Source organism: Varroa jacobsoni, unplaced genomic scaffold (assembly GCF_002532875.2).
Source record: "Varroa jacobsoni isolate VJ856 unplaced genomic scaffold, vjacob_1.0 scaffold_745, whole genome shotgun sequence".
NCBI lineage: Eukaryota > Metazoa > Arthropoda > Arachnida > Mesostigmata > Varroidae > Varroa > Varroa jacobsoni.
This window is the reverse complement of record NW_019213647.1, coordinates 47,898-73,196: the sequence shown is the minus strand read 5'-3', so window position 1 is coordinate 73,196 and position 25,299 is coordinate 47,898. Positions and strand designations below refer to the sequence as shown.

At 40.9% G+C, this 25,299-nt stretch overlaps 2 protein-coding genes across 2 annotated transcripts in view; both read right to left on the bottom strand.

Moving 5' to 3' along the window:
- Window positions 1-6,491: 6,491 nt before the first annotated feature.
- LOC111263203 (uncharacterized) lies at window positions 6,492-7,604 on the bottom strand. Its single transcript, XM_022838102.2, has one exon. The coding sequence runs from the start codon at window positions 7,552-7,554 to the stop codon at window positions 6,919-6,921; it is 636 nt and encodes a 211-aa protein (XP_022693837.1). The 5' UTR covers window positions 7,555-7,604; the 3' UTR covers window positions 6,492-6,918.
- Window positions 7,605-9,740: 2,136 nt separating this feature from the next.
- LOC111263205 (uncharacterized) overlaps window positions 9,741-25,299 on the bottom strand; it is a 38,017-nt gene continuing 22,458 nt past the window's right edge. Inside the window, exons 3-6 of the mRNA XM_022838104.2 lie at window positions 24,150-24,292; window positions 23,710-23,827; window positions 20,365-20,490; window positions 9,741-11,291 (exon numbers count right to left, since the gene is read on the bottom strand). Coding sequence (XP_022693839.1) covers window positions 10,610-11,291; window positions 20,365-20,490; window positions 23,710-23,827; window positions 24,150-24,292 — 1,069 coding nt within the window. The 3' untranslated portion in view covers window positions 9,741-10,609. The remainder of the gene's footprint in view (window positions 11,292-20,364; window positions 20,491-23,709; window positions 23,828-24,149; window positions 24,293-25,299) is intronic.

Sequence of the window (25,299 nt, the reverse complement as noted above, 5' to 3'; positions counted from 1 at the left end):
AGGACCCTTAAACCAAATAATCTTTAGCTAAGTGGTGAGCTCATTAAACATAAGAATATAATATCAGAAGATACAGTTCTCTCAATTATAGTGGGTTGATAATAGCGGTACGTTTCAATGATTTTTCTACTTCTGACACGTTCAGCATCTACGCATAATAACTTCAGTTCCTAAGTTCACACCACCAAATTTTACAATGCCTTCACATTTGTTGCGGATCTATATCGAACGAAGTATGTTTAAATACTTTTAAAAGAATTGATGAATTCTTATATAAAGATTCATACGCTAACGTCACTGACGGGTGCTAATAGATTAAGTTGTACTGAAAAAACGATGTTCAGTCTCTTGATCACAGCATTTGATAGCATTTCATTTTAAGCGCGATTTACATGCATATGCTTGTTTTAAGCTGCTGTACCGGGCTGTTATATGCTTGCAATTGTCAGCAAAATGAGAAAAACAGTACGAGAGAATTATTGCACGTACATACATGTCCGGTAGTCGTGGATAGCCGCTAGTGTAAAGCTAAAAAAGGCATTTATTTTCTGTAAACTAGCGCACAGCGTTGATAGATGTAATTTGACTAATGACATATAGGCTATTCGTAAAAACCTCTTGACTCATTGTCTACGTTATGACGTAAATAAGCATGAGATAGCTAGGATGTTTTGTACTCATTCATTCCATAACCAGAATATATTCACTGATACATATATTTTGGGTTAGCTCCGCATTTGATGTATATTCCCACCAGAATCCACTTTTTTAGGGGTTACTTGAATAGATTGTATGAACTAGTTATAGCATGAGTCTAGTCGATCAGGATCAAACAAATAAGGCGAAATTGTTTTTGGGCAAACTGAATGAGCATTAAAAATAGGAAAAGGATCTCTCTATTTCAGTTCTCTGTATTCTTTTGTTGGTTAGTTGAAACTGCACCTTCAATTCGAATGTGCTACAATATTATTATGGCAAAAATCTTGAACGTTGAACACATTGCGTTTTCCATCAACCAAGCTTTTAATAATGGTCTCAGGTACAAGTATCCTCTTATTCTGTTGCATCTGGTAAAGTACGTCTAGTATATTGTGTCCACGTTTTGCTGTTACGACGAGCCGAAAGCCCTGACATAAGTCAAGTGTAATATTACGGAAGGGGCAACTCTGTCCGGAAAGATCTTTTAAGGCCGACGGTTCCCATTCTGCTGATGAAACTGTGTCATCTCGAAAAAGTTCTCGAAAGGAAAAAACGTTTTTTATCCCCTCGGCTAATTGCTTGATAATATGCTTAGGCATAAATATCTCTTGATTTCTTTCCTTCTCGTAGAGCATCTCTACAAGATTGTGGCCAGGTTTAACTCTTACCATTAGTTCGAAATCTGCGGTTGACTGGAAGATAACATCATAAAACGGACAAAAACCTACGGCCGGATACTTGATGAGGGCTGGTTCGCGCTCTACATGACCAGGTCCATGATACTGGAAATAAGAGGCATCTCTAATGATGAACATGGTCCCGTTTCCATCGATCAGTTGTTTTATAATATCTTCAGAAACGGTTATTTCGCCATTTTTTTCCATCTCGTAAAGCACCTCCAACACATTTCGATCACCGCGTGCTTTTACTTTCAGCTCTGCGCCTTCAGCTATTTGAAACGTAACTTCATTAAAGGGACAAGTGAGCACTGGAGGATATTTCACAAGAGCCTGAGGGCGTGTATCAGCTTCGAAAAGCTCTTGAGAGGAGAAAACGTTTTTCTTTCCTTTCTCCAGTGCCTTAATAATATGCCTAGGCACAATGATCTCCTGGTTTTGTTCTTTCTCACAGAGCATTCTTAGAAGATTTTGACCCAGCCTAGCCTTTACCACAAGCTTAAAACCTTCAGTTGACTCAAGGGAAACACTATCGAAGGGGCACTTCGGCGCTGTAGGGTATTTTCCAAGGGCCTGTTCGCCCTGTGTGCGTCCAATTATGTGAACTTGCATGCTTGAAAGACCGTATATGAAGAAACTGTTCTTTTTTCCATTGGCCAAATCCATAATAGTGTTAACAGACACAACAATCTCTTGATTTTTTTCTTTTTTGTAGAGTACTTCTAGGATACTCTGATTATGCTTTGCTTTTACAACCAGTTTGAAATTGTTAATTGACCTGAACACTACACTATCAAAGGGACAAACATGCACTGACGGATACTTCGTTAGGTTCGGTTCGCGCTTCTTGTGGCAAAGCGTGTCCTCTTTGAAATGCAGAAGACGCTGAAGTTGTTCGGTAAAACGGCCGGATTCAAGGCCTAGGTGCAAAGCATCTTGTAATATAGCAAAGTGAAGTTTTACTTCGGCTGCGATGCGCTCCGGCTTCAAGGGACAACGAAAAGTGGACTGAAAAGCGTTGCGAATCACTTCAATAGGCGTCTCGAATGGGACAACGTAGAGCATTGGAATAGCATCAAAGGCGTAGATTATACTGATTTGCACCAGCGATGAAGCCTGCGCGATGTCGTAACGATCTATAGTGAATAGGGCGAGACCTGGTAGTCGGGTGTAGGCTACATTTGCTTGAAACTGTGAGATGCCATCGTCCTCATACCGGTACTTCATTCCTTCAACGAGTGCTTTAACAATAGGTAACTTCTGATTCGCGTCGTCCAAATGCAGCTTCAGTAGTTTGGGATATGGTAGTTTGAAGATTCCGGTCGCTAGGAATGCCCTTTTTCGAAGAGCATATCTACTCAATAGGTAACGGGTAACACAAGGCAGCTCGTCGAGTTGCCGGCACGCTGCCTGAACAAGTTCGGGCGCCAGATGGCATGGTCCGGTGACATCTTCGAAAACTTTGCCTGTCCAGTCGCGCCGAACAATCCGTCCGTATCGTTCTAAATACTCGCGTAACTCTTGCATCTGTAAGTCGTACGTACAAAATGCTAGTAATTTTGCATATAGTGGTGCAAGCGGATCCATTTTCTCAACTTGCAGTTGGCCCTCAGCAACTCCCGCGTTAGGCACGGTATTCGAGATTCCTTGTCCTGCCATTCCCGCTCTTCTTCCAATGGCTAGTTCTTTTTAGAACTAACTTGTTCGAACAGCACGGGAACAATATAGACAAATAGACACTATAGAGCAAAGCGGCAAGCCAATATTTATTCAGTTGTAATATCGTGGTGAAGACGAAACGCGCACCACTCACACGTGTCAAACTAGATTCCGAAAGTCCAGATTTTCCTAGATTTCCAGAAGTTCTTTGTATTAGGTTAAATTCATTATATCACTTCTTTGGGGTTTTCTACTGACAGTTCACGTAATAGCGGATTAGAAAATAGAAAGAAAACTAAATGCTAGACATTTTAACATCCATATATTAGTAATGATCTGCATTACGTGTTTGCACGCCAAGTGAACACAGCCATTAAAATTTTTTTTTTCTGAATTGGCACTGATATTGATACTGGTGGCAATCGATTTTATTCGTAGCCCTTTTGCTTTTTTTTTTTTCTAATTAATTCTAATGCGTTTATTCCCGAAATCGTTTTGCCAGGTTCGAATATGTGTAACAGTGTTTCCGGTAACGCGAAAAAAACTGTTACATATATTCGCTCTTGCTTTCCTGTTTTAATATCGAGAATTAACAGAACTTTTGATTTTCAACCGAAAACCGTGTTTTGATTGTCTGCAGGTAGACTTCGCGCGAAACCTCTAATGTGTAATGGTGCCGCAGTAATAATTCTGAAGCGCACATTCTTACTGTCAAAAGTTATGTGGTTTCTCACGCTTCACGTCCGGCACCTAGGACGTTTAAGCGTTACTTTAGTTGGCTGGCTAACTTCCAGAACGTAACAAAGTATGTCTATGCCCAGATTCGTACCCAGAACATCATGTGCTTCTAAACGCTGGTAAACGCGTTACCCATAGTGCTATTACTCAAATCGGCCAAAAGTAGTGCGAATTGTTATAGAATTATTAAATCTAGTAGCTTCATTACATTATAAACAATAAGGTTCTATTTGCTAAAACGCCTCACAAAAACTGTTTGAGAAATTAGACGAAAACAATCTTCAAATGTTCTTCCTCTATAAAAACACGAGTACGTGACCGTTTAAATAGCCGGAGTCTGACATAAAATATATATGTCACAGCTTGGCGTCTGATGAACGGAACACACCCAATTTAGGTTCCCTGAAGAAGCTACCCACTTCCCAAATCAGCTAACCAACAGATGATATTGCTAGGTAGTCGAACGTGTACGTTATTTTTTATCGATAATGTGTGTGTTTCAGAACGAGTGAGCAGCACTTTACATTATATATGAGGCTTGGGGTAATCCAACCAGTGTTTTTCTATATGTAGCCGAAAGCTTCATTTTAAACTGTCACAAGAAATCTCTGACAACTATGCGAAGCTCCAGCACTAAACAAAGCATGTCTACGTTTGGCTTCGAGCCTTGAACATGTCGTTAGGTCTAGGAAGTGAACATCTTGCTACTGCACCATCGTGGGAGCAATTCTCACAAAGTTGTTTTTTGTTTGAGAAGAAAAAGGATTAATGCATTCTGCAGGCCGGACTATATTGCTAAGGTATTTGTCTATTACTGTGGGACTCTCACCTACTAAACCCCAGACCCTGGTATGCTTACTCGGAGCTAATTCTGATATTACGTCGAATTCTTGCTTTAAAATTTGACTATTTGGACCATAATAAGTGCTTAGATTAGTTATACTAAGTACTCAGCATAGAGATTTTTAAAACATGAGCTTCTGATACTGCGCCGGAAGAGATCGATTTTTTCGATTTGCTATCGTGCTCAGAAGGTTAGCATCCGATAAAGAAACTATCTGTTGTAAATTTCGAGTCTTTAGTTGCGGCTAACACAGTCGAAGAGGTTATTTAGCAATGTGTCGCAAACTACGTGTTTGAACAACGAAAGAAAGCAATAAACCGTATTAGATCGAGACTCACACGAGACACGAGGCACAACGGCTTCATATACTACCATACCTCAGGCCCTATCGAACACCGAAATCAAGTATCGATTGGGTCTCAATATGTCATGGGTTGTTACGCATAACAGTTGGCTTAATCAAGCACGTTCTATTTGAGGGCACGATTCTTCTCTGCAAGAGAGTGTAGAAGACAAAGAGATATTGAATAATATTGTTATTTCGTTGATTCGTAGCTAAGCGTTTATGTTACCGAGTCTTATCAATTCCCGCGAGTGGAAGTATGTGCTGAATGTATAATCATATTACGTTTCATTTCTATGGTTTTATTTATCGGTTCCCTAGGGTGCTGAATTGCCGTGAACAGAATGCTTATAGCATTAAAGCTGTGCTGCTATCAGAGATGGTGCGCTTGGCAGTGGCTTTATGAAGATGGATATTAGTTGAAGGAAGTAGGTGAGTTATTTCACATATACACTGTATATACAAAGCTAGAATGACTGGGGGTAGCGCTTGAACTGGTTACTGCTGCGCAATGGCTAGTGGAGATAACACCCGAATCAAAGCCTTTCAATAACGCCCATTCCATACACATTGTTTTTGGTATTACGATCCCTTTACTAGATTTCCGATTAAAATTTAGCAAAACGTATCATATCGACCTAATCATCCAAGTTGATTTTTTATTCCTGCAAAGTTTAGTTGCAACAACTTATTTTTTTTTCTTAAAGAGTGTTTTAGCCTTTTAAGGAGCGCTTTTCATACATGCTTTTCTGTCCTTCTTTATTATCAAATTTCCTTTAACGACGATTTTTTTTGTTTTATCGCTGCAACGGACTCACAGCAATATGAAGGGCAATTTCGAATATAAAAAACAGAAACGTCCTAAATAGACTTGTTTCACTCGAATTATCCTGTTTTTGGTAAAGCTGTCCTATCGGACATCTTCTACAGCGATTCAATATACAATTTTTATGTAGAGCGAAAAATGCGCTCCACATTTTTTTTCGCTATACATGAAAATTTGCTCCGAAACTTTCGTTTTTCGACCTTTTTATCCATTTAAGCACATTGTTGGGTATTACTGAAACCGATGAACTCAATCATGCTATGATATGTTGGAAACACCGAAAAAAACATACATATAGAGGCTACGCGGTTGAGCGTGTGTATTGCATCCAAGAAGGACAAGAGGAAGAAGAAGGAGTCAAAGGCTATGAAGCACTCTACGCAAAAGGTAGGCAAAAAGCCAAAAATGCCCAATGATCAGCTAAAAACAAGCTGGATCATTACAGTTCACCTCAGGCGACCGTTACTATTCTATGTGCATAAATTTGTTCATGGGCCACTTTGCAACAACTCACGCGCGTGAGAGCTTCAATGTTCGTAACTTCAGTTTACGGAAAAATTGTGCATAGCTACACAGCTGAGAGCAGTGCGTTGCACTACATAAATCGTATTGCCTGAATTGTTACAGCTAATTACGTACCATCCTTAAGAATTCATCAGTTACCTTAGTATTAGTTTTCATAGTAGTCAAAGATGAAGCCAGCTGTTACAAAGGAAAATCATTGTAGCTATAATAATGTTGTAGTCGTTTATTTACACGCGAGTATACACATGGCTTTGGGTTTTTTATAGTTGAAGCACCAATTCGATTTACGTTTGACGAGTGATTTGTGTTCGTCGTTGACGGCGACGGCTTGTCATCGTCATTTTCACTTATATTTTATTCTTATTGGTACCTTCATATCGTCGTTGTGATTGTGTTCTACTCTGATGATTATTTGCAGAATGCCACCGTTGTCTCCTTTCCGCTGATCCACCAGCAGGAATCATTACCTCTATTATGCTTATCTTATAATTCATAGGTCGTAGCTGTTTTTGTAGTGTTAGCATCTCCTTCGCCTGGATTTTGATTGAAAGCGCCAACAGTCGTTAACCTTCAACGGTTAGTTGTCTGTGGGCTATCAAGCTAGTGTTTACCACCCATGATGTCCATGATGGTGCTTTACGTAAACGGGCTCAGGTACGATGACGGGTTTCTTGACAACGACTTGCTTGTAGACCGGCACCTTAACGGGCACCTCAACGGGCTGCGGGACAGGGATAACCTTGTGGACCGGGACAGGAACATATTTCGGCACCTTTACGGGAACTGGGACGGGCTTGTGTACCGGAACGGGAACATGCTTATAGACGGCATAGGGGGCGTCCTTGTAGACAGGAACAGGCACTGGCACAGGAACATGCTTAGGCACAGGATAAGGCTTAGGGACTGGATATGGCTTAGGAACATGCACGATCTGTGGAATCTTCTTAACAACAGGCACCTTTACAGGCACCGGATAAGGTTTCGGCACATGGACCGTATGGGGCACAGGGACGACTTTGTGTACGGGGTAAGGTTTAGGAACGGGCACAGGATATGGCTGGGGTACCGCCTTGGTGATAATCTTCGTGATGTCCTTTACGTAGCCATGTTCGTGGTGTCCTTCACCACTTCCGTCAAAACCACCGAAATCACCTCCGTATCCTCCAAGATCCCCACCATAATGTTCTCCGGCCTGGACAGCCACGAACAGACAGCTCGCCACTACTATGAATCCACGCATCATGTGTAGCCTAGCCTGATCACTGAGTGTTTGTGGTTGTATTGCGTTGTGCTACGTGGCTTTATAGCTGCTGCTCTATCCCCCATCGCCCACCTCTCAAGATACACAGAACACCGGACGCCGTCAATGGCAGTAAGGGCAGCGCAGAAAGACCGCAAAGCCCCAGAACGGTTCGTTCCTTGCCGTAATTTGTGACCAGGGGGGCGCCCCTGCGGCTGCCTGCAACAGAACAGTCAACTGAAGGGCTTCCCCTTTCCCTCGACCCCCTATCGACGACGCCAGAACAACTGTTATGACTGCGAGAACTGCTGTTTCTGCTGTTGCTTGCTAGAATTACTACGACACGAATGGCTACGGAGGCTGCAGTAGCAGCGGCGACAATCAACGATTATATCGGCAAATCCAGATCGTGGTAGCGATGATGATGATGATGAGTGTGTTTGTGGTGCGCCTTCGTCCGGGCCGCGGCCAAAATACTTTTCAGCTTCTACCATTAGCATTATATCGCCTACAAACAGCAATGACGACGATGATTATCATGACGCTAGCCATGGCGCTGTTTAGTGACGGGTAACGCGTGGTTCATTCGCGAGCGACTGTCTCAATCCAGTTTGGTTCGCACGGTAAACGCCAGGAGAGTTGCGGTCTACTTGCTCAATTTCAGGTGACCAATCGGCGTTTCTGGCGCCCTGGTTCAGATCCGTCTCGTCTCCTTTTTTCCCCCAAGCGTCAACGACTAAGTAACAATAATTTAGCTGTAATTCTATAGCAAAAACACTATTTCAAGGCAGGGCAGAATTGTTTGTTTGCTTTTTCGCAAAAGCAGGCATAAATAGATCTTCATGAGTTGTTCATGAAAAGTGCGAGACTTATCATTAATCGATAGTCCACAAGGTACTGCGATTACCTCGTCAGAAATGAACGGAAAACCGATAGCTAGGGCTTAGAGAGTTTATGAAAATATTGGAATAAATCAATAAGTAAAAAATTTTACGCTACAGAAATGCTTTTAACGGGGCGTCCATTCAGTGTTCGCACCTGTAAAACACCCAAGTATCATTGAAGGCCACAACTTTTGCAGTCGAAAGCGTTTCATGGTAACGTGTAGAGGCATAGTTGTACCAAAAAAGACCTCTTGGATTGTACCTTCTAGTTCCGTGCCGTCCTGCCAACGAGACAACGTGAAATCTTCGGGCATAGTACGGAAGCATGTGCTGCGTCCTAAACTGTACAAACGTCTATGATTGATTATCTTCTATATCACAAGATATTCGGGAGTACAAGTCTCTCAAAATACCATCGAAAAAAAACTCAGCAAGCCAAGCTGGCCATTTGTAAGCTGCTCCTAAACGCTGTTACTAATACATTGAAAGTGAACGTTCAACGTAATTTTCAAATATAATCCTGCGAATGTACCTACATGTATCATAGGTCAGCGTCTGCACAAACCATATATCATAGATAGAAGCAGTGACAAATACTTCGTTCGATGATACCTTATTAGTTGCAGCATAATGGAATAGTTTCAAATTTACAGTAAAAACAAAGCGTTGAATAGACGGCAGGATTTAAGATGAAATTCGTCGACCTCGAGAGATCTAAGTAAGCGACTCCACTAAGGGTACTCTATTTAGCTTCGGTATAGACGAACGTTCAAAGCGTTACTACGACAGCTAAACGTGCCCTGTTACATTGAATACTATCAATGAACTTGGATACCGAGTAGTACTAAATGCGTGTTTCGTCAAGTAGTACATTTTACTGGATAGGGGTTTTTGATTAAGATGCGTCCACGCTAATAAATGACAACTATTATAAATCGATAATTAAGCGGTTAGCTGCTACACTGTATCGGCGTCATAATATGAAATTCGACAAAGGATCGAACGTAGCCAAAACTTTTCTAATATTTCGAAAATATTCTACTTTTTCAGCCTATTACATAATTTATCTCTCTAGCAATAGAAAGAGGCTCTAGTGATTGGTCGCTTCTACAAAGAAAATCATCATGGAGACGGCTTTAATAATGCGCTATTTAAAAGTTAACAAAATTACATAACTTCACTATGAAGCCGGCTGCGGGCTCACTGTTAAGCACTGCTATCGTATTATCAACTATTCAGCGCCAAAAAAAGTCCAATTGTTATTAATCTGATTTTTTTTTTTATCAAGTAGGACATTTGATAGTGTAAAAAACTATGAAATACTCCTTTATTTATCATAGATATATTATTCTCATTTTGTTTTCAGTGTGCACTAAATAGTCCGTGCCTACCCGTAGGAATACCTACCTGTTTCTTTACGACCCTCTTTTATGTACTACGTATCATCACATGTATTTTTCACGTATTCTTAAAGCTAACATCGTTTTTATAGACGATACCGTACGACTTTGCAAAACGAAAGCAAAAATACGCCATTCCGAAATCGCCAAAGGTGGTCACACACAATCAAAAATAAAGATAGCGTATATTTTTCATAGTATTTTTAGGAGCCCATATCTCTCTCTGTAATGGTAGCTGCTTTGAGTTTTGTACAACAATACCGCTAGTTATTTTTTATGTATGTATGTACACTAAAAGCATATATATATATATATATATATATATATCTGTAGCCATGTGTATGAGCGTTTAACTGAGTAGATTTTAGTGGTTTTTTCCTTAACCGTCTCGTATCTTGCCAAGCCGATACGTATTTAGGTATTTTCGACCGAGATTGTGCCCGGGTCATAAATGGGGCTGCGACTATTTTTCACCGGCTATTTTAATTAAACAATAGCCATTAGTGCTGCTCAGCGAACATAGCCGTCTTCGGTACACCTGTACTAGCGCGTATGGGCATATACACGCCTTGACCTAATCTGCTTCGTATTGTGGGATTTTAGTGGTTGTTTCCAACAGAAGTTCGATATTTATTGGGTATTGTATTCTTCCAGCTATTTTTACATCTTTCATATAACATCGCTGTTAACTGCTCATTCTCAGCTATACTTGATACGTTTACACACTACTTTTACCTTGGAATAGAACCATTTTAATCTCTAAAACTATAAAAGCTATAAAATCGCTAGGACAAACAACACTAATGCTAGCGTCGTTCGTAGGCAATTAGCACAAATTAATGATGCAGATGAGCCAACACTTTCATAATTTCGCTGAAGCCGACTGCTGGCGAAAGAATGGGGTCGATTCGAGCGACCCGAATTCGGACTTCGATCCCTGCCGCTGGATGTCTGACTAACCGTTCCTGACACTGACGAATAATCCATTGATGATCCAAACAGTGAAGATCCGGCTCGTCCGATGTTGGATGATGATGACGACGAGATAAAACCAGAACTGCCCAATGAGCGGTTATGGTTTGTGGACGATGACATCTTGGACTTCCGTGACTGATCACCTGCAAAGTCCGCATGAGCCCCTAGCCTTCTGTTGCGATCCCCAGAACCATTCGCCGGTGATCCTGATGAATCTGACGAAAATGAAGAGCCCCAAGGTGATCCAGATGATGGAGAAACCGACCCGGGTGAACCTGAGGCTCTTATAAAACCCTCCATAAAATCGCTCCTAAGATCGTGCTGGTCAGAAGAGGTCATCGTAACGGTAGGAAATGTGGAACGCACGACGGTTGGAGGCAGCATATCGGTGTGTGAAGGGGCCAGTGTCGAAGGGACCGCATCTGTGAGGCTCTCGTTGAACACGACCCTTCCACGAGATTTTGGGCATTCATAAGAAAGCCTGCAAAGCAGTATTAATTAGCCGTACTGGTATAATATATGTGGTTGAAGATTGTCGTCCTTAAAATTAGGTACTTAGTCGAATAACGTATATTTCTACTTATAAGTACAGAAAACTAAATTATCAGCTCAAATAGATTTGCAGGAAAACCGATATCTCCCGTGTTTTCTAAAATCAAGCTTGAGACCAGCAGCTATTAGTAGAGTTAACTTTTATTCGACCGACGTGGTACTACTCACCATCCACAGAATTTCAGACAAAAAGCTAAAGAGTCGCGTGATAAAATTATCCTCAGTATTACAATAGAAATATTTACAAGCCCGTAGTGTTAAGTGGAAAAATAGCACCCCTATTTAAATGTGATCGGTGTGCCTTGTTCATGCACTCGGAAATAACGTCTTTTCTGTAACACAACAAAGCACGCATTGATAAAACGAAGGGGACTAACTTAATTGTATTTCTAGAACCCCTATTCTATTGTAGACTAGGAACGTTATGCTAAACATTCTGGAAAGTCTTGCACGATAGCGACAACTTAAATCAGTAGACTGCAAAGTCTTCGTGTTCACATAATATGACGAAGTAAGTTATACAGGCCTCACTTCGGCTTGCCTTGTTAATTTTCAATGGTCATGTTAAAGGAGGTCTCAATAGATAAGATCTTAAACTGGCTCAAAGCTTAAGTTGAAGATTTGTCAAGTATTATAAAAAAAAAACAACACGTTAGCAAAATATGCCTAGTGACATATTTACCTCACCGGCAAATTTAATAAACAGCATAGACGTCCGAAAAGAATCCAAACGTTTTATTGTTCGCGTGGTGTTCAGTCGTTGTCTTAAGCAGGGGCTCAAAGGAAAGGTCCACCATCTAACGTCAGTGCATCTGTCAGTTTCTGTGCAAGCATAACGTGACTACGTATTGATCGTTGTAACCCGTTCTTATTTCTATTTGGCGAAGATCATGCGGATACCGGAAACTGTTCTTATAACTCTTTGTGTCATGTGGCCACTATCTTCGTGATAGGAAAAGCCCATTTCTTATATCAGCAGAGTGTGTCACGTGCATGGTTCATTGAAAGCTATCTTTTGATCTAAACTTTAAACGCAATCAGCGTTCGCACCTGTGAACAAATTAAAGAATGGTAAAATCAAATGTGCTTTCCCTATTTAGGTACATGATAAGATACAATGTATTTGAAGCTGCATAAAACTAAGCGCTGGACAAGAGGGTTTATTGGTTTTATTTATAATGAATATATGACGGAAAATATTGTGGACTCGACTAAGCACATGTTGCCCATGTAGTAACAATAAAACAGGTATAAACTACCAAGCTAGTTTTTATTTCATATATATATATATATAGACCCTAAGTTACGAAGTTTTAGTTCCACGGGATGAAAGGAAAGGGGCGAAAATGGCTTCAAAACGCTCACATGGCAATGTTAAGAAGACAAAACGAGCGCCGAATATACGTAACTATGAGATAATTCTGTTTCTATCATACGTGAAACTCACTTCTTTGTTACCCAATATCAGAAAGTATTGCTTCGCTTTTGCCTTACGGGTCAGCTAGCTAAATAATAACTATTGGTCGCGTACAATACGGACACACAATAGCCGATTACTCAATAAATAGAAAAAAAAAACAGTGTTTGGTGTCTATGTGCGTGACTATATGAAGTTCCATGCACACACTATTTGTCCTATTCAACTGTTTAACCGCATTACCTTCAGTGGCATACGATACTGTGTCTCCTAATCAACCTCGAAAATTTACTTTAGTCATTGAACATTTACGGCTGACGCAAGAAATAATATCGACTCATAGTCAATCATAAAAATTCAACTATTGCCGCTGTAAGTCACCTAAATCGACAAGCTACTCCAATTAACCAAGCGGCTATCGGTCCGAAGGAACGTTTTCCTTCGAACTAAAAAGATTTCAGCTTTGTTTTTAGCTGCAAGTTAACTATCCTATAGGAACGCGTTGGGTAAATGAAAGATATCAGTTAGCCTAACAACTTGGCAACACTCTTGAAACAGATTTCGCAAATTAATTGAAACATTCTCGTAAACATATTATGCTGCATCTACGTTTCAATTCCGTCGAAAGAAAAAAGTTGTAGATTACTTACTACAAACAAATCGCTTTTATGCGACGCCATCTTTCTTTGCTTTCGCTTCATAATAGAGACAACGAATATTTTACCCATGCCTTACTTTGTCCGCAATGAGAACGAAGAATCGCATCGTTTGACTTCGTCTTTCTTTTAGGATAATGCTTTCGAGAGCTATTAAGCGATGTCAGCGCCCTCTACAATCCGCTGAACAACTTACTTCGAAGCTTACGAATCTTAGCAATTGTTAATTAAGTTAATTGAAACAAAGCTTCGACTAGTGGCGATCCGTAAATCTATAAAATGTTTGCCCCAAGAGTCAATTGTCCAAATTCTTTGTTAAAACGTCAGTAGAAAATCCATTACTATTTAGCTTAGGGTAAAGAAAAAATGCAGATATTATTGAGGTGTCATTCTGATAAAATCTTTCAGCACTTCAACTTTTAACATTCTTACTTGGAACAAGCTTTGGCAGCCTGCCAGCTACTCAGTATGAATAATCTTAATTGTTGTTTGCTAAATCTCGTCATTGCATAAGGTGTTGCATGGCGTAGCAGAGGCAAATAGGAGACACCCTTATGCAACCGCAAGACGATATAGTAAATGAGTAAAAGAACTAATAAAACATTATTAGAACGACGTATGTGCTTGCTGGCCACATAGAAAACACGCAGGTGAATCTATTTTTAATGACTCAAATCATTGCTCCTAAAGTCCTCAGAATGGTTTGTTTCATCGACAGACATGAATAAGGCCTATGCGCTTTCGTGCATAACGAAGGCGAGATTTCATAGACTTACAAAATGTGTTACTATAGATTACGGACCCAGATACCGCATGGCGAGCGACGCTTCACCGCAGCGTCTTGATGGGCATTGAATTGAAGCTATTGTTACAATCCACGATTTTCTAGATAAGTAAGGCGTTCTGCACTGCAAGCGATACCAGATAGGTTTTTCCAGGTGCGAGGTGCTAACTATCTGAGAATACAGGGTGTCCCAACTTATGCATACATAACCTGAATAATTACAGTTTGGATTTCTATTCGCATATAATGAACATTTATGTTTTAAAGGCATGTGAAAAAAAGTACAACGTTCAATTGAATCAATGAGAATCTGATAGCAACAATAAAATGTACCATAGATTCTTAAAATTCTGCAGAAAAAGTGCTGTTCTGCCTCGCGCACTAATTAACAGCCTTTAGGACAGTGTCAAATAATCTTCGACCTCCAGTGCCGTTAGTTTACCGCTGTATTGTTGGTCTTTAACGTATCTTCGTAAGAAAAAGTTCGTTGGCGTCAAGTCTAAACAATGGGCAAGGCGGGACTCCTTCGTACAACTCATTCATTTAGAAAATGGTCATTAAGAGAAAATTTTATGTCGATGTTAATATGCGACTACTGTGTTCTGTTAAATATAAAATTTGCTAGTAAATTCAAGCAGTCAGTGATGGTACGGTCAAGGAAGAACGGCTCAATTATAACGCATACATTTTTAGCACACTTCGTAGCTTTGCTAAACCATGCTTCCCGTTCTTGTTCGCTTGATCATCAATTCAATTGAATCACAAATGATGATTTGATAGACTTTATGCTGCTCGATATATCTGTTGAAATGTTTTCTAATAATCGTATCGCTCTCTTATACTGAGCGGATATAAGTAAGTTTAATCAAATAGTTCCAAGTTTCAATGCCAGTTGCGCAGCACTACAGTATAATACCTTCAAACGGCCTTTGACTTATGAGAACAACATTAGACAGCTTTACAAATCAATATTATACCTATACAAATCAAGAGTTAACAAATATTTTCGCAATATAGTGCCGAGCATAAGTATTTTGTGGCACCGCCTCTTGTAGCGGTAACCGACTGGCACCACTCTTCGAAGTATGATTCTCGTACAGCTTTTCGCTGTCCCCGCTGAGTGCACCCCGTTGCCACACAGCAATGATTCTTCTGTGAGGATAATGTTACGTTGGTTAGTTTTTGGTCTTCCTAAGGCCGCGATCTTCCAAACATTCTCTATAGGATCAAGGTCTGCCGAATCAGCAGGCCACGATAGCACGTGAAAATCATTGGCAAATAATAGCCGAGAGATACTTTGAGCTCGGTGGCGAGGCGCCCCGTCATGCACGAAGACGTAGTCATCGCATCTTGGTCTCGATAACTCCAGCATGTTTCTGCTCCCTTCTACTATTGTGAGAAATGTATCACCGTATTGCGTTTGGCAAAGGTAGACCACACCGTAACACTGATGAACGTTCGATCTTCGGCACGGCGGAAAATCGTTCCTCAACACGCGGAAAGCCGTAACAGGCTTCTCCTCGAAAATCTCGAAACGAGATATGTCTGAAGAATAAACCTTGTTCTAATAGTCAATGGTGCAATATTCTACTTGGTTTTTCTAGTGGACATGGGCTCGTTTCATTCGAGTATTGCACCGAAGTTTCTTGACAGATCTGGTGCTCTTGGAACCAACATATTTGTGGTGGTGACGAAGCGTAATTTCCAAGACAGCAAATTTACAGTTTTTAATCTACTCTGGAGAACAATATACGAGACAAAGCTATCTTACGGGGTTCGCCAATAACCACACGGTTCCCCCGCTCCATGATACACCTCTTTCGATTCCAATTACCGACTTTAGGCGGCGACAATTGGTGATTTTTGCTCACCTTCCTAGCGACATTGACGACTGCAAGTTGAGAAGCATTTCGGCAGTTTTGCGCTATATACATTTGTTTTGCATAACCAATTAGTTAACCAGTGTTTTTGCTCGTCATTAACATCCGTTATCTTTTCCTACATTTCGATGTTTTACGTACGGAACCACACATAGTCACCAGAAACCCCCCAAACCAGCCAAGCTTACTCAAACCGGTAGTTATTCAGCGTCGACCAGAGCCGCGCCATCATCTGAGTGGCTGAGGAAGCCGTTACGTGATACCGGACCCCCCTAATGTAAAAGTTAATTACAACAAGCTATCACGCCTGTGATCGCTGAAATACGAAGTAGTTTTGTCAGCGGTTTGAAAATGCTGAAATTTGCTAACCTTTTATCAACCTGTAAAGTACCAGTATAAAGCAGAATAATGCTACTTTCGTAAGTTAAAATCGCAGACAATTGAACATTGTAGCTATTCGATTGAAGTTATTTGAATCTATTTGTACCATTTATCATGTTACCATGTATGAAATTTTGTACCATTAAACGCTCACGTTCGACAATGTCGAGTATCATAGTATGATTGAATAGATGCCAACAACATAAAAACAGTTGTATTTGAATGATGAACTCATGAGTTTATCGTACGTCAACTTCACCACGTCATGCTTCAGTTTTGAAGTTCATTCATCGGAAAGTACACGATGCTCTTGTAACCAGCACATATATGTATATACAGTACAATGATCGATGGTAGTTGAGAGGCTGTTTTCGTCCGAAGGTATGATTTCAGACTGCATGTCGAGGAATGTGAAGCTTGAAGCGTGCTCAGAGGCCGATTTTTTATAAGTATAGCGGCTTTATGTAATCGTTCGGCGAGACCAAACAATCTATTTAGTTATATTTATTTAATTATATAACTATCATTTTATTTAATCATGTCGACGCAGACAGTAATATATCGAAATTTCCGTGTCCATATTTCGAAGTGTGTTCTTTGCCGGTCGCATATTTGTGAGTAGCGGTAAGAATAGCTAAAATAGCTTTCGATGATATTTTTGAAATTTAAAAACTTACAATTTCCCAGTATAAATATGTATTATATATATTGCTTGAGAAGTCTAACAGTTTGCTATTGTTATTGCAATGCGATTTTTGCAAAATATGCCTTGTGTTGTATGGCATATCTTTTGAAATTGAGCATTCCCAAAAAGGGACTTCAATACGTATTTAACTTAGACAAATAGTAACAACTTTAGCACTCTTTAGCCTGATGAGGCATAATCCTATTTAGCAAAATAGCTGAGCCTACTCTTTTGTTGAGGGTCACATACAGGTCAACTCACGTCACATCTACCTGTTGCCTATTCACTGCACTGTCGTATGTCGGTAAATCGCGCACTCGATCTAACCCTCTCCTGCTTGCCCTTGTTGCCACGACCAGTGGTCATTACCACAGTATATAGACAGCACATTCTAGGAATTACATTTTATGACGCGGCTCTACACGGTATCCTTATCTAGAATATCGTTGTACGTTAGTTATGAGCCGGTCGATATTTCCGGACGAACGACATAATAGTGGATAAGAGGACAGAGGTTTATAATAAAAGGGTAAAATTATGTCCAAGCAGTAGCATTGGTAGCCGCAAGGCTTCTGGCCCTGACAGCAACAACGGCAACGCTCGTATGGGTTATAGGTCTTTTCGCACTTGGCAACATAGTGCCTCTGGGCAAAGAAATGTTTACGGCATAGATACAATTTTACCATGTCCTGCGATGTGGTAGTAGTAAGGGAAAGGATCACCAACTTTTCATATAAGACCCAAACTTTGTTGGCCGCTGATAATTGAAGTCCGACTCTTGGCTTCTGCGTATCTGGCTGTTGTGCACGCGTAAATTCCCCATTTGTTGTTAGTAGCTGTAGTCAATTTCGCTCGTTATTTTAACTTATGGGCTAGGCTCTTGGCCACCGTCGGGCTCCTGTGAGGCCAGTAAATTTCTCAATTTTCGACAAGTTGAGATTCGATGTAATGCAATGCGCGCATTTCGTCAAGCGCGAGCAATTAGCTAGTAGTGCTTCTTAGCTTTCTGTCCCAGCGCACTCACACGCACAGGCACGCGTCTTATGCCCGTCGATTCGTAGCTGCTTCCAGGACCGTCGTCACAACTTCTGTAGATCCAAAGTGCCTAACCATGTGAACTAGTAAATGCGGCAACTACCGCTGCTTTTGTCTTTCACCTGCCCCGTTGGCGCGTTTCAGTTCCACTGCCCCCTTGGTGCGTTCTATCCCAATTTACGATCGAAATGGTACGGCGTAAAAGACTGCTATCGTTTTTCGCGCCGGCCGCAGAAGTCCAGTGGCGAAAATGTATTGACTGGGACGGCCATCCGTTGATGTGGGTTGCTACAGAATGTAGAAACACAGCACAGACAAATAAGCTCGCGCCATGTCGAACGCTTTCGATTCTGTTTCACTACTGCGGTAGATAATCGAAACATTACCATCCGTCTGCAGACCACTCCATCTAGGAACAGACACTTGCAACTGTTTTCCATGACAGGCAATTTACAATATGGCTAACAAATGATCCCAGAGAAACCACAGGCATTGTGGGGGGCGCTGTGACGAACAGTTGTCAACATTAACGTGGCCGCCGTTCAATTATTTCCAGCTATAACAAGACAGTAACGATCTCTAATTGCAGCCCAATCAGAGGCTAGGCTGTTTAGGAAGATGCTAAGCACAGCCTGAAGTATTTTTCTAGCGTCGGAAGAACCGGGCTGGGCGTTAAACAATGGCGTACGACCATGATAAAAGTTGATGATAAAATACAACTGCCAGTGAACATTCAGTTGCTGGCGTTTTTCTTCTGCCGTTATCAATCGGATTGCGGGTCTGGGAACAATCGCGGACATCTGCAAATTCTGTAATTCATTTGTAAAACCGCGGCTGGTTAAAGGTAAGGCCTATCAATGAACCTTTTCCTTATCATCATCATCTTTTACTTGACTATTCTCTCGGAATATACGAAGTAATGCACTTATTTGGTCATACATAACTCGCTATCTGTCCTAGTGTGACAACTTTGTCTGTATAGCACGAGCAATAAGTTTTGCTATTATTAAGGATACTGAACCTAGTATTTTCCGGTGTCTGGACGATTTTGATAGTTTGTTGCAGCTGTTGTCATTAGCATAAAGCGTAATTTAAGGGTATAAAGGGTAAAGTAAATTACAGAAATCGTGTTTCCTTCAAAAGCCACACAGCATTTACCCGTCTTATTATATAGAGTTCTAAGGACGAAATTTCATTTGCAAACGCATTCGTTTACTAACCGAGTCTTTAAATCGGCCATCTACAACGACGGGTATTTCTTAATCTAGCACCTTCCAATGTGCTTTACCGACCTCACACGTGTTCTGGCACTATCTGCTGTCCGCAAATGTTCAACGCTATTAAGATATTGTTTACTGATGTTCAAACAGCATAGAACGTATCTTTCACTTGATTTTCTAGTGTCGGTTCGATCATCACATTGAACACAGTCGTGTACAATACTCGGATCTATGTTAGCTTCCCTTTACGCTTATCGTTTTGGACACCTGATCGGGGAAATGGTTGAGGCGGGCGCTAGATCAGCCAACAACGCCTCCGAGATGGCGTGAGCGGAAGGGCAAACCGTCGAATAGACGGTTGTGTTTCTAATAGAGCTACAAAAGGTCTCCATAGACTCTGATGCACATGTGCAAAGCCAGATCGGGGGGTCGTAGCCCACGCTCACGGCCTGTTCACCTTTCTCTTCGCCTTCGTAGCCTCACTCCTCGTTCATTCTTTAGTTCCCTGTTTCATCTGTAGCAAACCCGCGGTAGCCTAAACCCTGATATGTTAAAACGTGCGGATGCCTCTTTTGAGTACTAGCACTCATCTAATGCCCTGAAGGCACAGCGGTCATGTGGCATATATTTATGTGTCACTTTGTAAATTCTCTGTAAAATATGATATCAGTATATTTTTGGACCGCAGTAAAAATTCATGGATGGGTCGAATGCTGCTTGAGAAAAAAGAGCTGTGTAACAGTCCTTTTAGCAACTGAAATTCAGCTAAGAACCGAATGTAATGTTATTCTTTTCACATGGGCAGTTATACGAGGAAAGAAAACCCATTTTATTTCGGTTGTCACCAAGAAGGATTCTTGGCCTTGCTCGTGCTTTCCTAACGAAGACACTAATAACATTAAACAGACGCTTTACAAAATTAAACGGAATAGATAGACGCTTACGAAAATGACTTGCTGGAACAGCGGTGAATTAAGAAATCCATAGAATGATCCATAATTGTGCGCGCGCGGGAACCGCAAAGCCGAAGAAGTGGTTCACTTACGCAGCTTCTGAATTTTGAATATGAGCTGAAAATTATAGAAACGTTAAATCGTATTAGAGGCAATTCTGTTGTTAGTAGATTGAACCGTACCTCGATATAAATATCATCTTACTATTGTAACCTAAAATGGCTACCTTTCTCATGCAGTCCTTGCTCCCTAATGCAAAAGAAAATGTTTCATATCACGAAAGCAACACGATACGGGTAATCTTCCGGGAGTACAATATTTAGTGAGTAAAAATGTGTAATCCAATGTAATTACTGGGTAGACCCAGTCAGCTTCCATTCGTGGTAGACGATGGACGACGAGCTTTTAACGAATGTAGATGTCGCCGTAAACTAATAGAACAATCCGGGCCTGGTACGGATGCATAAGGCATTTTGCAGTTATTTTTCCTATGGAAAAATATCCCTCTCTTATGCCGATTGGACCTTTGTCGCGTTGCATGCTCATTGCTACATATGCCTAGGCTAGGTTGCAACACTCGACTGCTATTAACGGATGATTTGGGCCAGCTCTCAGTGCGCCTAAGCCTGTTAGAAAGCCATTATCGCCTAAGAAAACAGCTTTGAAGAGCTATACTTATTCGTAAACTGCCCTTAAATGCTTAATTGGCCTTGGGTTTTTTCTTAACAAGATTAGATCTAAGACGAATAAGCAGCAGGCTGAACATGGTCGATTTTTAAGATCGATTAATGTTTCAGAAACACGTTTTCTATGCGCATATTTGCACGCGGTCCCTCATTAATAATACCAAAGTAAAATAATTACGCAATGCTATTAAACAGACAGACAATTAGTAATGAAATCGGACTATATTTACTGCGAGTTCTATTGCCAGCTTCTAAAATTATGTATAATCTACGAAACAAAGCTCACGGGGCTTACTTTGTTTCCTTTTAATTATCTGAACGGGAGCTAAACTAACAGGCGCTTTGTTTTGCCTTCATTATTGCGGAAAGTAACGGACGACAAATGCAGTGCTATTTTCAAAATTAGGGTCACCACATCGAAGCAGAGGTTGGAAACTTCATTTCGTAACGGTCCCATTTAGACGAAGCGCGGCCTTGAGTTCATATTAACTTCGAGGTCTCACGTCATTGGGGAGTGACCTTGCGACCCAAGGACCCCATATACTCGACCAGAATAAGCCACGGTGCTTTAAAGGGACTCGCTAATGCGAGCAGTACGGCCCTACTTTTTCTAGTCACCTTAACCGAACTAGAATAGTTCTGTAATTTAAACGCAGCTCAAGCGTGAACCCATACTTGTAGATATTTGATGTCCGAAAAGCAAACGAAAGATTTGCGAGACGGGATAATTGTACAGACTTGAATTATGGTTATGATAATTGAACGAACGAGCCTCATCTAGTAATTTGCTCGTACTGATGACGCCCAACTCCGATAGTATATCTACTAGTGAGCACTGAGACTCCTCGTCGTGTTCCATATCTGTACACTCATGTACCTCGTGCAAGCTGCCACCGTCGTTCTTCATATTTGCTCTCGAATAGATTTTGATTATAGTGAGATCCCAATACCAGAAGATCCGAACGAGCGTCTGTGGTTTAACGAAATACAACGATAGCGAACCATGTACATTGAACCAGCTCTGGCGGTCTACAAATAAATAACATCGGATATAATATAAGCATAAGAAAAAATCGAACAGATAATGTCGGATTACCCATTTGTTCTAGTCTCAAAATAGTGGCTTAGTTCGTAGGCCAACATAAAATAAACGCGCGAATTCACAAATGCATTGTTCTCACCCTCACTGTTATATAGACGCGTGTACATATGAGCAGATTGAAATTAAGCGCTGTTTCCCTTCCATTATCAGAGGGCCGGGCGAAATTCGATTGGAAAATAAAGTCAATAATCGTTTTCGAGTAGGATAGTCAGCCTGCTTGGCCAGAGCTAAGAGCTGTATATAGTAATATAACCGATTCGTAAAAATAATTACAGCAGAGCAGACGACAATCATTCGGGCACGCTCGCATCTGTGAAGTGGTTGAAGCTCACACTGTGAAGAACCTGATTCGCTCTGTTTAACTAAAACAGCCGCTTTAAGCCTAATTAACTCGTCACTATGAAGCTTTGTTGAACGTGAAGCCTCATATTAACGGTAGAGAAAAAAATATGTAATGTGTCACGCTCTGCAAAATTATCTGTCCCCGTGACAATTGCTGTTTGCAGAAAACAAGATCGCTTTTTTTCCCACTATGCTTTCCAGATATAGAATGAGTTTTTATATTTTCTGGAACTAATAGCCTTACAATGGGTTGAAATATGCCCGCGATGGCTGGTCTTCTAGCACTGTTGCAAAAAACACATAGAACTTATCTAACATGCACTTGATAGATATGGCGCATCGAGTACGGTCCACTTTGCGTCAGATCATTCGGACGCTTTATTTCACGCCGAACGTCAAAGCGGATGGTCGCAAAACGGGCTCTCTAATTGTTACTAGTTTCAATAGTATTTTTATGGTAGATTTCTGAGCCAGAGTGAACAGTTTAAACGAAGAGCTGTTGACTTTGCAAATTATGAACGATGAACCTTGCTGTTTAGTCCGTTCTTTAAGTGAAAGTAATTACTCAATAACTTTGTACCCTGATTTCGATTATATCGAGTAACGCCAATCACAAAACACTTTACTAAGTAAGGCGTTCCATTTTCGCGGCTACCGAGCTCCGTTCCCATCCCCACAAAGTGGTTATACATAGTAACCACTGACGGCCAATATTGCTTACTTTGGCAAATCGTCAGGCGACGCTTGCTTGATAGCTTGAGACGTTTCGTTGTTTCACATACAAATCCCGAATAACTACAGCATAATGGTAGTAATGGCGGTTTAACGGCAGCGCTTATAAACATAGTGTAGATCGAATAGAAAAAGGTAAACACAACCTTTCGAATGTTTTGTTGTATATAGAGATTACCCTGCGCAATCTTTCCTCGATAAGAAATCAGTCATCTTCAAACGCGAGAAAAATACGTGGAGATTGAAAATGAAAAGTTACTACGACCTATGGAACCTTGAGGCTTCAGAGCGCCGGAGCTCGTTTTCTTTCCTTCTTTTTAACGGCTAATAGCTTTTGGTTATAGGATTGCTGGTACGTAAAGGATTCAGTGCTGCGCAGAACCTTACCCCAGCCATATGCCGCTAAACCTTAAACTACTTAATCGTAACCGTTATTCAGAACGAGAATTTCTTTCGAAGGGCCATTATACTTACCAGCATATGTGATCGTTATTTGCCACCGCGTTGGTGACCTCTTCTACAAGGTCATTGTAGTGTGAGCCACAATTATCTACAGACACTTTTCGGAAGCATGATGCACTCTGAAGATATTCTGCAAAGGCGAAAATACAATATTCGGAAGACGATTGGAGCAGAAGCAAGATAAAGATTATTAATGATTTAGCTTTAGCATTGCAATTAAATAAGAAGCGCTACTTCATCGTACATTTTTATTATGAAACATCCAATCGAATCTACTTCGACTACTCTTTCTTTTTGTCAAACACTTTACTCAAACGTCTTTCCTTAAATTCGTTAATTTGACATTTCTCTAATCTATAGCTTGGTTGAAAGCGCAGTATTTCGAAAAAAAAACATAGATGGTGAACGTCCGCTGATATTTTGTGGTACTAAAGCAATGAACACGAACGTACCTTTCTGATATTTGTCAGATGAGCAGATTGCGTGAACTGTATCTACCGAGTCCCCCACGGCTTGATTAAAGCGATTCCGCTGTTCCTGGGTAGCGCAGTCCTTCGTGTATCGTCGAACGCAGTCCACAAAGTCACTCCACATTCTGAGAATTGACACGGGGCATAAACAATAACGCATCATATTGACACCATAGCTTGAGCCATACTTCTTCTTTTCAATTCGAAATAATTCCAGATGACTCCACATGTTAAAACGCTACCACAGCACTGCACGTCGCCTGTCACAATACGAAAATTGTTATTGCTGTGTACTGTAAGCTTTAGAAGCGTATAGGTGGCTGCCATCTAGTATTATTTGTGCGAGTATCACTCATCACAAGTTACGTGTATCACGATTGTTCGATTGAAGAACTAGTCGACCGTTCGTACACGTAATGAAAAACCCCAATTCAAAACTAAACCCATGCACGTAAAATAACTACTTAAACGACTTAACCGAATCACATTACGTAGTTGGACGCTTTGCTGGGTTCCCTGGTTTTCATCGAAAGCGAGTTTATGCATATGCCAGTGAAACAATTCCACCACAAAATACACTCTCTACTATCCAGTCGTTTCTGCGTCAATGCGAAAGAACCGTCCATAATTTATAGGTATATACCCTTAATACTTAACGGCCCGAGGTTTGCGATAGAAGAATATGGTCAGACAAAAACCTGAATGGGGCAAATTAAATAAATGGTCACGCTCACCCGATGATTTTATGACCAGGCTTTTGGTACCACCGTGGCATGCTATGACATGAAAGACCTACAAATACTCACCGAAAGGAGCTAAAAGTTACAAGACGATCTAGTACGGTCAGGTAACTTGGAAAAATTTCCCTATCTACGTGACTAGTGGCTACCTGGATACGATATTCCTTCCTTCCCTCCCTCGCCCGATAGATAATTCGAAAAGTAGCGGTATGTTGACACTAGCTGGATTGAGGGACGTTTCGTCATTAACTCTAACGCAGAGAGTTAGCACCGAATTGAAGGGCGTATCAAACACAACATAGTGACTACAATATAGAATATATAGACAATATAGAACAATGGTCAAACGGAGTCTCGATCACTCAGCGTAAGAGGTCTATACGAACATGAAT

Excerpts from the sequence above, each read along its gene's own strand:
- LOC111263203 (XM_022838102.2), bottom strand. The coding sequence starts at position 7,554 with ATGATGCGTGGATTCATAGTAGTGGCGAGCTGTCTGTTCGTGGCTGTC.